Genomic DNA, 13,922 nt, shown 5'->3' with positions numbered 1-13,922 from the left:
GAGTAAGTATATCTCTCCGGGTTATGGCTGATTTTCATGGGCACATATAAGGTGGGAGTTGGAAGAAAACTTAGCCCTTTAGAGGTAGATCTACACATAGGCTCACTCTTCATGAGTACAGTCTGTCATGGTGCGGAGTCAGGGTGGCAGGAGTGGGAGGTAGCTTGTTGCTTTGCACTGTAGTCAGGAAGGAGAATTGAATGCTACTGCCCAGCTCACTTTCTCTTTTGTATTCAGCCCAGTACCAGAGCCTATGGAAAGGAATCATCCACACTTAGGATGAATTTTTCAACCTGTATTAACTGAGTCGAGAAATTCTTCTGTAGACATGCCCATTTGTCTCCTAGGTGATTCTAGGTTCTCTCACAACATGCCACCATCCTTCCAAGGTTAAACAAGAAGTCCATGGAGAGCCAAAGTGACAGCATACATAATTATTCTCATGTCTTCTTCACTGCATGAACTAATACAAGTAGTGTTCTGACATATGCATAACTTTTAACACATTTTAACTTCCTGTTTTCCAAGTTGCATGATGTATCGAGTCAAAATTTGCATGGTGTTCTATTATGAATTAAGTCTCACCATTTGGTTCTTCATTCAAAATCCTAACTGATAAGTTCACTCTCCACTGGATTCACTGAAATGCTCTCACTGAACCCAGAGTCTGTGTTTCGGGCTAGTATAACTAGCCATCTGGCTCTGACCTTCATATTTGGAGGACAAGGACTATATCCACTGGATCATCTCTCAGCCCAGAGCTTTCTTATACTAAAGAAAAGTTGGTCATATTATGTGGCCCACCTGTGGCTTCTCATATAGGACTCCACCTTGGCATATCAGACATTTTGAGATGTATCCATTGACCATCTGTCCTGTTTACCCTTTCAATTTTTGCCCACCCCAGCTCTGTTCCCTGTCCTCATCTCTGTTATCTAAGTCACCCTTTTGTCCCTCCTCTCACTTAAAAAAAAAAAAAACATGTTCTGCTTCTTTTTTTAGCTAGAATGAAAGCTTTGTCTCTCTCAGGTGATGTTATCAGCACTGCAGATATATCCTGTGCTGTTTTTATCTGAGCATCACAAAATCTGATTCTGATTCTTCTGTTACAGCCAACAGTGCGTGCTTTAAAAAAATCAATGCCGAAGTTCTTTATCTGCATCTCAGTCTCTAGAATGACCGCATCTTTCATAACTAATGGAGATATTGAATTCAGACAGTTTTATGGGGGAAAATACATCGCAATTTGTGTGAAAAGCAAAAATGGGACTGCAATTAGATGCTGTAACTATAGCCTAATTTAGATCCATTTGACATCGGTTTGCTAGAGATTGGTAGAGAGTTTTTGAATTAAAACTAGCCTTTTTGTGAAAACATTAGTTTAATTTTTACATGGATGTGTTGAGCTTATAGGATTCTGTCCTCTGTGTGTGTGTTTGTGTGTGTGTGTGTGTGTGTGTTTCTGTATTTGAAATAGCATCATCAAATTGACCTAAAGATTATTTATGTGGAAAAGAAAGATGTCCCTTGTTTTTATTGAAACCCCTTCAATATCTCCGTAAAAATCATGTAATGCTTTTCCTGTCTTTAGAGATAGTCTCATATAGCCCAGGACAGGCTCAAACTTCCTAAGTAACCAAGGATGACCTTGAGCTTCTGACTTCCTTTCTTCAAACGCCCAAGTGTTGAGATTACAAATATAAGAGATTGCCACCCAGTTTCTCCTGTCCTGGCCGTAGCTCCCAGACTTTGGGAATGTTCTCAAGCATTCTACAATTGAGCCACAGCCCAGTCCCCTCCTTTTTGCTTTCCAATTAAGAAAGGTCACTGTTCTATCTACAGAACTTGTCCCCTCGTGTTGCATGTGCTTCTGAACTGTTCAATTCTTGACGCTTCCTTCTGATTCCACCTTTCAAATTCTATCAAAAGGGCAACTGTGCATGATCCTTCTATACAGTGACTCGGCACATAAAAAGTCTTGTTCTTATATTATGCTGATAAAGGGTTAGACTATATTTTATCATTATCTTAAGAGCACAACATAAAATTTTCCATTTTAACCAGTCCTGCAGAGAATTGGCTTCAGTACATTTTCCTTTCACAGATACACTTCTCATTCCTTTCCATGCATCCAAAATGTCATATTCCGAGATGACAGGGTAAAGATTATATTCCACTTTGTCCTGAAGTCAGTAAAAGTAACGGATTGGTAGAGTTCAAAAGAGCCAGCTTCAGAGCCAACAAGCAGGAATATTTCTAGCACTACCGAGCATTAAGAAATGTTCTAAAAATACAAAGTCTATTTGCATAGGAGAAGTGATTCTAATCTCAGATGAGTATTGGTAGAACTGGAGATTTATGAAAAAAAAAGTATAGGAAATGGGTCTCAAATGCATTGGATATAGTGGATGCTATTGGAACTCAGGAGAAGAATGGGGCAGTGGGGGCCAGTTGTGGAGGGGTGTGTCTGAAGCTGAGGCTGGGAACACCCCAGGAGTGTCTCAGGGAGTGCTATATAAGTCTCAGTCTCTCTCTCTCTCTCTCTCTCTCTCTCTCTCTCTCTCTCTCTCTCTCTCTCTCTCTGTGTGTGTGCATGTGTTTATGCATGTGTGTGTTTTATGTCTGCCAGTTATGGGCAGAGGCCAGAGTAGACTTTCTATTGTCCTTTTGTACCACTCTCTGCCTCATCCCCTTGAGGCAGAATCTGTTACTAGACCCGAAACTTTAATGGTGGCTACTAAATGCCAGCGATCCTCCTCTCTCCCCTTCTTAATGTGGTAACTGGCTCATGTGGGCACACCTGACTTTTTATGTGGGTGCTGGCAAGTGAAACTGAAATACTCAAGCTTGACCAGCAAGTTCTCTTACCCAATGAGCCCTGACCTCAGGGATCAGAGGGCCTTTCAAGTGGGAAGGAGAGAATACTGGAAGCCCAGAGGCAAGGAGATGTGCAAGTATTTTCAGAGTATGATGACATACTTCTAGAGTATAATCTTATATTTCCTTCATGGTCCCAGGGGTAACTTTATCTCCATAAATTAGAGCTGGAGTTCTGGAGAGATCAGTTAAGAGCACTTGCTGATCTTGCAGAGGACCCATTGTCTTTTCTCAGCATGGGTACTTTAGAACCATCCAGAAATCCTGTTCCAGGAGCTCTGTGGCCTTCATCCCAACTCTATAGGTCCCAGGCACTCTGTAGGGCACAGATCAGTGCAGGTCAAACACACATATAAAAACGGATGGACTTTGAAAATAACGAGCTGGAGAAACTCCATCTTTTCTGGGTTCTTGCAAAGGTTTGCAACACACAACAGGCTCGGAACTCTGAACATTTATCAGGAGAGAGTCACAACACGTGCTTTAACCTCAGCTTGAAGCTCCTCAAGTCTCTTCTTCCTCACAGAGGAGTACAAGACATGTATGGTGATAACAAAAATAAGACGCAAAGCGTCTGGGCGTGGCATTGCTGTACTGGCGTCAGTACTATCCGGAGAAGCTGAGCTATGTGCAGGACAGTTCTTACAGCTCTGTGGGTCTTTTTGTGAGCTCTGCTGGATTAGCAAAAGATTTTAAAAGCAATGAATGGTTTGATCTGTTTTAAACCTCTGAAAGCCTGGTTGGACAAAATTAAAACCAGCTCTTGGGTGTTTTTCTCCTTAACTCTATATTTTCACTTGGCTACTTAATGTTTTAATGAGGACCCCCTTTAGACTGAGATACCTTATATGACCATAGATATGGAGGTATATAAAATAAAACATGAGCTGACTGTGAATCACAGCTATTTGTTTAAAAACAATTCTTCAGTGTATGCGTATTTCACTATTGACTAAAAACAAAAGCAAATGTTTATGCCAATGAAATGAGCTTCCTTGCCTGCTTTGATGTTAAGAATGAAAACTCTTGACTATTTATACAGTACTACAGTGCACAGAATGTCCTCCGTGCTTTCACAGTTGATGAATATTTTGATTTTTTGTAATCATCAATACCGAACGAAGTGCTTCCCATTAATACACGGTATAAGCTGACACGGGTTATGTCTGTACTCCCTTCGGAAGCCGCTAGAGATCGTGTCCTAATCCCAAACTAGAATTCATTGAGCTGAAGTCAGTGACTCCACAGCAAGAGTTAAACAAGTATCCAGACATAGTTCAGCCCACGGATGTGCTAATCGGATCAGGGCACGCTGAGAAACGATGGCAGCGAGCACGCCCTGTCCTCTGTAACTAAAGCATTACGCTTCAGTACGAACAGCTAATTGTGTGTTCAGTGAGACACTGCCATTTACAATCAGGGAACCCTAAGTATGAGCCAAGATGTCTCAGGCAGTGGCATTTAATATACATCTCAGAACAGCATGCACAGGGCAAGGTGTGCCCGCTTCTGAAGCAAGGCTGCGGGGAACCCGTGCGATGCAGCATGGACACCCGCTGACACAAGCACGTTGGGTTTTTTTGTTTTTTACTTGTTTGATTTTGAAATAATTTTGTTTGTTGAGCATTCATAAACTTGTACTGTTTTCAAAACTTTCATGATCCCCTACATCCTGCATGTGGGGTTCTGACCCACGATTTCATAAGATTTAGTCTAATGAATTTGAGATTCTTTGTCTTTCTATGCAGTGGAATATAACAGTGACAGTGACACTATGTCTAAATGATGTTCTAGTGATTGAAGAGATGAAGTCATTTTTGAACAGACGGTGATGCTTTAGTATCTGAATAACTATGACTTTGGTGGGAGTTCGGGGACATAGTTCCTTATGAATGACAACTTGGTTTAATGGAACTTACTTTAGTAGCTGAGTCAAGCCATCCAGCACTCAAATGCTTCCACCGTCTGGTTTCTGTGATCATGTGAGCATGTGTGTGTTTATGCTTGCCCATGGAGGCATGCGATGCCAGAGGATGGTATTGGGATGTGTTCCAGACACTTGTCCGTTTTCTTTTTTCTTTTTTCTTTTTCTTTTTTTTTTTTTTGGTTCTTTTTTTCGGAGCTGGGGACCGAACCCAGGGCCTTGCGCTTCCTAGGTAAGCGCTCTACCACTGAGCTAAATCCCCAGCCCCGTTTTATTTTTTGATCCAGCATCTCTCACTGTGCACAGATTGTGACTTTACAACTAGAGTGAATGCCTACCTGGTCAGCAAGTTTTGTAGTAAAAAAGAAATTGGCGTGACCGGTTCTCACGATTTTCTCCCAGGCGCTCTCTCTCTGACCTGGGCTGTCGGAGAGCCTTTCCAGTGTGGCACCTTGTTACGCTGTTTTGATTTCACTCACAGTTCCCATGGTGGGTTGTTACCACACCAGGCATACACATCCCAATTCTGTGGCTGGCTTTGGTGTGTCCCGCCACCACACCTTCTCTTGAACTCAATTAAATCGCCACATGAAAGAACACACCACACAATAACCCCTGATCCAAATGATAAGATATTATTTGACCATATAGACAGCACAAAATCCTATACACACCCATCCCTTAAAAATATTCATTAAAAACCTGTATCTATACGCAGAGAAGAATCTTAACATCTGCTGCCATTTTCTCCCAGCTCCTTCTCCCCTGCTCTCTCCCTCCCTTCTAAAACCTCTGTTCCCGCCTCCCTTCCTCTCGTCCCGTGACAGGCCTTGTTTTTATCTTGTCTGCCTTCACCTGCATAACGACATCAATCTTAAGCCCACCTCTTTCTGCTTCATATGAGTACTTGTTGCTATGACAGCTTTTATATTGGTGCTGGGGATCAGGACTCAGGGCTTCTGCATACTTGCAAGGCAAACATTTTATCTACCAAGCAACTTTTTTAGGCCAGGGTTTCTGTGATCTTAGATCCATGTGTAGATCTTTGAGTCTCGGTTTCCTGGTCTGTAAGAGGTTAGTAAAAAAAAAAAAAGTCTACTGTACAAAGCTGTTATCATTTCACGAGTGGTGTATATTTGAGTGCATCTCTCTGTAGGGGTGTGTGTGTGTGTGTGTGTGTGTGTGTGTGTGTGTTGTCTGTCTGTCTGTCTGCCTGCCTGCCTGCCTATGTCTGTATATTTGTATGTCTGTGTCTGCATATGTTTGTCTGTGTCTCTTGCTATGAACATCAAGCTCATGTTAGCTCTTAGGAGCCAGTAGCTCTCCCTGCATCTCATTCTGGCACCTTCTGAAGGCCATGCCCTTCTCTGTCTCATAGCAGGAGAAGCTGATACATGAGTTGGAAGAGGAACGGCAGTTGCGGCTACAGAGTGAGGAACGGTTGCGGGAGGTGACCCTGGAGTCAGAGCGCAACAGGATCCAGATGCTCGGCCTACAGCAGCAGTTTTCCAGGTACTGCTCTCCCATGAGCACGGTGGTCCTGAGGTTTGCCCCCTCTTGACTGTCTGGGAGGCACGTCTTTGTTGCCTTCAGTAAGTGCACAAAGTCAAATCACTCTCTTTACAGCTTGATTAACCCCCTGGAGCTTATTTTGACCTGACAGTTGAAGTTTGCGGCAAAAGTCGTCTTTTCTTCTCTGTAGCTTCCCAAAGTGTTGTTTGTAAAATATTATGAATTATGCTTATCTCCTTCTAGCTTACAAATGAGTGAGACTCAGACTATGGTTTATTTATTTGGTTTTGGAAATTACTGGTGGGTAACCCCTAACCTACTTTTCTAACAGCTGGGCTGGCTACCTCCCCAAATACTTGCTGTTTAAATCTTCCTGGGGTATTTCTGCTCCAGCAGTCTGGTGTCCTGGGATGGGGAGGGCATTTCACTCTGTCACATGCTGTTGGTCCCTCACTAATGGAGACCTCCTGTTCTGTCTTCTCCTCCATGATGTATTCATTCTCTCTCTCTCTCTCTCTCTCTCTCTCTCTCTCTCTCTCTCTCTCTCTCTTCTTCCTCTCCCTCTTCTTCTCCTTCTCCTTCTCACTCCTGGTCCCTACTGGAGGCCCCAAGCCCTGTAACTCAAACTCTACCTCTCTGTTCTCTCCAGTAACTACTTGGTGCTATTTTTACTTAACCAATGATTTTAAAGTGGGAAGTAAGGTTTGGACAACAAAGGCTGGTACAGGTGGGAATTTGCTCCTCTTGGGGCAACCAGGTCTTGGGAAACAGAATATGAGTGAAAACAGCACCTGACCAACCTCCAACAGTTGTTCGGTGGGTTTGCCATGGATTAGATTCTGTGGGTTGCTGTATCTCTGGCCAGCTAGGGTAATAAGATTTTTATGGTCATCCCGGTACTGTTATTATCATGTGAGACTTATTATTTGGTATATTCTTTTTACTGAGTAGCCAAAAAAAAAAAAAAAGAATAATGGGTTTGTTTCCTTTAAGAAGGTAAGACTTCCATTCTAGTTGTTTACTATAGGGCCAGGCAACAGCACTTTTACTATGTGAAAGTCTATTCAGTGCTAAAGGAGAAAACACCACTATGTACATCAAAGCCCCGACTCCAGAGTCATTTTCCTGGGAGGGACAAATTACTTTCTTAAGTAAAGTGGGAATACCATTTTATTCTACATTTTTATCTGGAGGTCATCCTAGGCTGTGTCATGCTTGGGAAGTTGCCCTTCAAGGTTAAACTTCAAAGCACTGTGTGGAGACCCATGTTTCCATCATGAAGCCTCTTGCAACAACAGTTAAATGTTCCTCCCTCCCTCCATCCCTCTGTGGTGGTGGTGTCGCACACGTGCCGTAGCACACATGTGTGCCGGAAGACAGCCTTGGGTGTTAGTTCTTACTTCCCACCTTGTTTGAGACAGTGTCTCTTGTTGCTATCCCCTCCTGTGTGCACCAGACTAGCAGGCTAGCAGGCCAGCAGGTTCCTGAAGTTCTCTTGTCTCTGCCTACCATTTCCCAGTGGGAGAGCTAGGAATGCAGATACATGGACTATTGTCTGCCTTTATGTGGATTCTGGGGGTTTGACTGCAGGTTCTCACATTTACCCAGCAATTGCTTTACCCACTGAGCTGTCTCCACAGCCCCACCCTTAAGGTTTTTAAATGGGTTTTAGAGAGAGGCCTCAGTTCGGCCTGGGATCATATCCCTTATGGTGGGTAACACACACTGCTGATGCGCGTGTCCTTGGCTTGGGGGGTGCAAAGAACATGGTAGGAAGAATGTATGACTCATCTGTATTCATTACTCTAATTTAATATGCTGTCAAACTCATGAAATTACTCAGGTGCTATAGAAAAGCACCAATAAATACTTTAACATTTCCATGGCCCACCCCTTAAGCCTCTTAATCCCCCTTACCCTCAGTTCTTCTGTCCTGTGAACTCTAATGTTCTGTGTAGGAGCCAGTAATAAAGGCTCTCCAGTCCAACTGGAAGCACTGATGTGGAATCCCTACCATTTCAATGATACAGGAAGGAAGGGGGCAGGGCTCACTCTTTGCACTAATTGAGATGTCTCTATAGTCAAGCTATTGATTTCCATGATGGGCCACAAAAGACACAGTAAATTATTTTCATACGATGCTAGGTGATGCTGGGTCACCAGTTGTAAATCAAATGACAATCCCACATAGATTTGAGTTACACAAGAGTCCGAACTCTATCCTGGGCTGAAAGAGAAAATAATTATATGTACAATAAATAGTGGTTGCTTTTGCATACTGCTTTTGTGAGGATGTTTCCCCCTGTAATCAGGTTTCTTATGTAGCGCTTATAGGGCCTTAAAAAGGTCAACTGCAATTATAGTCAGAGAACTGATAGAAGCCAGCCAGGGCAGAGCATATTTGACAGATAATTACATGATCATTTGGGATCATTGAACTATTTTTGATGGCCTTTCACATGTCAAACTTTAGTTTTGAAGGTTTTGCTGGTAATGGTTGTTGATACAGTTCTGTTCGAGTCTTTGTAAAGTCCTCAGTGTTGGCTATCCCTTTGGGCATATTTTATAGTGGAATGGTCATCTAATGATTTGCATAGTAATCCAAAGTATTGTGTTGAACTTTAAACCTTACAAAGAGATTTATTTTAACTCTGTGTATGTGACTGTATCTGGGTATGTACCTGTGAGTGCAATGCCTGTGGAAGTCAGAAAAGGGCATTGGATCCTCTGAAGCTGGAGTTAGAGACCATTTAGGGGCACTTTGCTTTAAATGCTGGGAATTGATTCAGGTCTTCTACAAGAGCACTCCTTGCACTTAACTGCAGAGCTATCTCTCCAACTCTCAAATTAAAAACCTCTATATTCACGATGTTATCTTTTCCCACCATGTATTGACAGTACTCTTTATATGTCTTAATTGCTGGAGGTAAGAAGTTACCCCCGACTCCATGGGTGGATGTTAATTTTTTTTTTTTTTTTTTTTTTTGGTTCTTATTTTTTCGGAGCTGGGGACCGAACCCAGGGCCTTGCGCTTCCTAGGCAAGCGCTCTACCGCTGAGCTAGATCCCCAACCCCGGATGTTAATTTTTAAATCAAGTTCATGTGCTACCTTTTCAGAGATCTCTATTCTGTATAATGGGAAGGTTGCTTTCCAAGAAAGCTAACAAAAGAAAAACAGCCTTCCTCAGAGCAGCCACACCCTGGATTGCCTCAGAAGGTAGAAGGCTTAGCATTAATGCTCACCACAATCCCACTACTTAGTAGAGTGCACAGTAGTAAAAGTGGGTATTTTCATATCAGTCCCTTTCTATAGCCAAGGGAGCCCCTCAGGTGGTGAGCTCTTAGAGGCAGGTGGCATTGCAGGGCTGCCTCTCGTGTGTGATTACACACTCAAGGATATTTTCCAGATGTGATGGTGTTTAAGCTGTTGCTGGTGGGGTACATACATGGCTGACCATATTTTATGAGAGGTTAGTGCTTAAAAATCCCATAATTGTTCTTACCCTCTCCACTCTTTCAGCGATTTGCTCAATATGTGCTTATGTAGTTAGTCAAGCTTAGAGGTGTAGACAGAGCTTAGGGCAGAGATTCCAACGCGTAGGTAAAGATGGTGATGGGCTAAGGCCCAGCCTCCTCACCTCAAATTAATGAAGTGTTTGTGCCTCGCTAGAATCACCTGGAAGAGTGTTTGCAGGGACATTTTCTCCAATGGGTTGGTATATTACCTTTCTATGTGGGACTTTTTTTTGAGGAAGCAATTCATGAAGAAAGCAGCAGGTCCACAGCACTGATATCAAGCAAAGCCATACACGATTTCCACATCGGACTTGGTTCCTTAGAAAACAATCTAGTGAATCCATAAATTGTTCCTGAAAGCTGCTGTTCTTTCGAAAAATCTCTCTCTCTCTCTCTCTCTCTCTCTCTCTCTCTCTCTCTCTCACATGTGTGTGCTTGCAAATATACATGTATGCATGTGTGCATTGTGCAGCAGGCACACATGCATGCCAGTGTGTGTGTGTGTGTGTGTGTGTGTGTGTGAAGGTCAGATGACAATTTTGAAGTCTAGTGTCACCTTACACCTTGGTAGAGTCAGGACCTCTTGTTCCCCACTGTGTACCCAGGCCGGCTTATCAGCAAGCATGTGGTCTCCTGGTGCTGTCTCCCATATCCACGTATCAACATGTGGACGGCAAAGAAGTGCTAGTGCACTCAGCTTATGTGGCTTCCGAGATGTCACCTTAGACCCTCACTCATATGCAACCCACACAGTGAGGGCTTTACCCACTGGACCTTCTCCACAGCCTGAAAGCTACTTATCTATCACAAACTATCACAAACGTCCACTTTTATTGTGTACACAAGAACAAAGAAAAATGCAAATGCAGATGACAACGTCTTACTGTGGTAGAACTGGAGGGGAAAGAAGGCTGTTGTCCCTATGCAGGGCTATGTGTTAATGGGTTAGCATGCTGAGGCATGGCTCCTCGGATGACATTACTGATTGCATAGAGCTAATAGTAATGTCTGGTTCTGTTGTGGAGCAGCTCTGAGCTTTGCTGTTTGTCAGTTTAAATTAAAGCTGGTCTAGTAGACTCAGCAGCTGGCAGGCAGATTTTATAAACCATTTCCTGTCAGTAAATGATACCACGCCTGAAGTAGGAGAGCCAGTGTCTCTCCCTGTCGCCTTGGAGCCTTCCCATTGTGTGGCTATCCATGCTGTGCATCTGAGCAAGGGGAACAACTGTGCTGAGCCACTCTTAAGCAGCCACGTGTGGTCACCAGAATCCCCTGTGTAAGGTTCAGGCTCGCACTCCCGACACCCGTTCTTTGCATCTGCTTGGATCTTCTTCCCTGAATCCTCATCATCTGCCATGAAGCTGCTTCCTTCCTTACAGTGTCGGGGGTCAGGGGAGTCTCCTGTCCCGGTTACCTGCCGCGCTCACATAGAGCTGGCTACATGTTAAGCTTCATGAGTCCACAATGGAGTTGATTTTTGCCATGTATCCCATCCAAGTGTCACTGTTCCCATAATCCTTTCTCAGGGATTCTCAGGGTCCTCGGCTTTGCTTTTGATGTCCACTAGGAAGCATGAGGACCTGACAGAGAAGTGGGTGCCGGAAAGCATAATGTACCCTTCACCAGTCTGTTCGTATGGCTTACAGATACATTCAAAGAACATCTTGGGGGCTAGCAAGAGAGCTTAGTTCGTGCTATGCTTGTAAAGGATTCAAGTTCAGTTCCCTAGACCCATGCTAGGAAACCTACAATTGCACATAACTACGGTTTCAGGGGAATGAAGCCCTTATTTTGGACTTGATAGGCAGTCCACACATGGGCATGCATGTATGTGGGCATATACACACATACTTATAATTAAAAATATATGTTAAAACCTTGAAGACAGCTTCACTGTGTATCTTGGAATGACACACAAGAGGGGAACTGCCTGTTTACCTCTGGAGGGTCAGCAGCTCCCTGGCTCTGCTGTTCTCTTCCCAGACCACCAAAGGCTGTGGTTTAAAATCCCAAATGCTAAAACCACTAGAAGAAAACATAAACGGCATCCTACAATATGTAGGTGTAAGGAAGGAGTTTCTGAAGAGACCTCCATTGGCCAAGAAATTAAGGACAATATGCTAACTTTAGCTCAGCTCTGAGCCTAGCTTTTCAGAATGCCTTGATCCTTCTGATGAATGTAAAGGAACGTTTCTCTGCTTTTTCTCATACTGGTATATAATGTTTTATTGTATACCCCCTTCAACTTTCCAGGGACCTACCAACCATCCAACCATCCCATCTCCCTCCCTACTTTATATATATACATATACATATATATATATATATATTGTTGTTGTTATTGTTGTTGTTAACAATTTTGTCGCTCATACCCCACTGAATCTAGGTAGTGTTACCTATGTATGTATCAGCATGTGGTTATATACTGGGGAATGGGAGAACCTTCATTATCCATTCCTATGAAGAGAAGTGACTTACTCCTCAGTGGTCATCACTGCCAATATTTCCACAGACAGGAGCAGGTCCCTGAGCTCTCCTCCCGTTCCATGCTGAAACTTAGGCTGGCTTGATCTTGTGCAGGCCTTCTGCAGGCAAACAAGGTTGCTTTGAGTTGATGTGTGAGATATCCACGTCACCAGAAGACAGCTGTTTACGGTACCTCCCCTACTCTCTGGCTCTTGCGCTAACTGTCCACTTACCCCTAATAGTCTACTAGAAATTCATTTACTATTGATTTGGATTTGATATTTCTACACTTTGCAATTTTTTGGGGGGTGGGGGGGTTGGTGAAGGCTGAGATTTTTTCTTTGAAAAGAAGAGCCTTCTTACTTGCCACTCTGTATAAATATACCAGAAATCTCAAATGGCTGAGCAACTGATTGGAGGATAAATTTCCTTCGGACTACAACAGATGGAAGAAACTATTTTAAATGGTATATTTCAACCTTCTTGGTTAACATTAACATGGGTCATATTTTCCTGTCTGAAGTTTGCACTTTACTGATTTTACTTCAGCAAAACTGAGACAGCAGGAGACAACTATATAGAGAACTAGAAAGAGAAGCCATTTCAGCTTGGGTCACCACTAATTTAACAAATCTGGAACATTCTGCTCTCCCCTGGTATTTTGATTTCTATCTAAGAAAAGCGACACCGTAACATGTTAGTTCTTAAAGTGATACCTAATCACTGGGCACCAGCTCAGTGGGTCAGGTGTTTATAGAGCAAGCCTAAGGACTGGTGTCCATCCCCAGAACTCAAGGAACAAGCCAGGTGTGATGGTTTGTTCTTGCAAACTCAGTGCTGAAGTGGCAGAGATGTGTGGGTCCCTGTGGCTTGCTTGCCCGCTAGCCTAGTCAGCTTGGTGGTCTCCAGGCCAGTGAGTGACTCTGTCTAAAAAAAAATGTAGTGAATGGCACTTAAAGGGATAACACCTAGTTGGCACTGGGCTTTTTCGATCTCTGTCTCTGCCTGCCTGCTTGCTCGCGTGCACGTGTGTGTGTGTGTGTGTGTGTGTGTGTGTGTGTCTGTGTGTGTGTATGTGTATGTGTGTGTGTCTGTCTCCATGTCTCTGATTCTCACTGTCTGTCTCTGTCTCTCTGTCTTTATCTCTCTGTCTCTCTCTCTGTCTCCCTCTCCCTCTCCCTCTCCCATCTTCCTCTCTCTCTCTCACACACACACAAAACAAATGTATACATACATACATACATACATACATACATACATACATACATGCCAAAAAGCCATGTGTTGTTGCCTGCTGGGCATTTCCGCAGTGCCCACCACCTTCATGCAGAGTGTGGTATCTTCACAGCCAGCACTACCCTGCCCTGTGGCTTGATGGGAGATGAGAGTTACAGTCCCACCTGTAAGATTCCCAGTAACTCTATTAAGTCATTGGCTCCTCCAGATCGCCATCCTTTTCTGTGTAAAATGAGGAGAGCGGCTTGCTTTATGGCTTTGTAACGCCTTTCACGCTCTTTAGGAGACAGTGAGTTAGGAATGAAATGCATTTATTTATTGTGGGAAATAAATATTACACAGTTGTAACCAGGCTTTTGAAGTCTCTAGCCCTGCCTTATGCTGAGGTGCT

General features: G+C 43.4%; 1 protein-coding gene across 6 annotated transcripts in view; it reads left to right on the top strand.

Moving 5' to 3' along the window:
- The window catches only part of Nckap5 (NCK-associated protein 5), a 901,285-nt gene that overhangs the window by 411,491 nt on the left and 475,872 nt on the right, over positions 1-13,922 (top strand). For all 6 annotated transcript variants that reach the window (XM_087581938.1, XM_087581942.1, XM_087581939.1 and 3 more), the window contains one exon: positions 6,180-6,313. In XM_087581938.1, the coding sequence (XP_087438064.1) occupies positions 6,180-6,313 (134 nt within the window). The remainder of the gene's footprint in view (positions 1-6,179; positions 6,314-13,922) is intronic.

The sequence above is a fragment of the Rattus norvegicus genome, chromosome 13 (assembly GCF_021556685.1).
Source record: "Rattus norvegicus strain SHRSP/BbbUtx chromosome 13, alternate assembly SHRSP_T2T, whole genome shotgun sequence".
Lineage (NCBI taxonomy): Eukaryota > Metazoa > Chordata > Mammalia > Rodentia > Muridae > Rattus > Rattus norvegicus.
The sequence above is the reverse complement of the archived record's forward strand: the minus strand, read 5'-3'. Positions and strand labels throughout refer to the sequence as shown.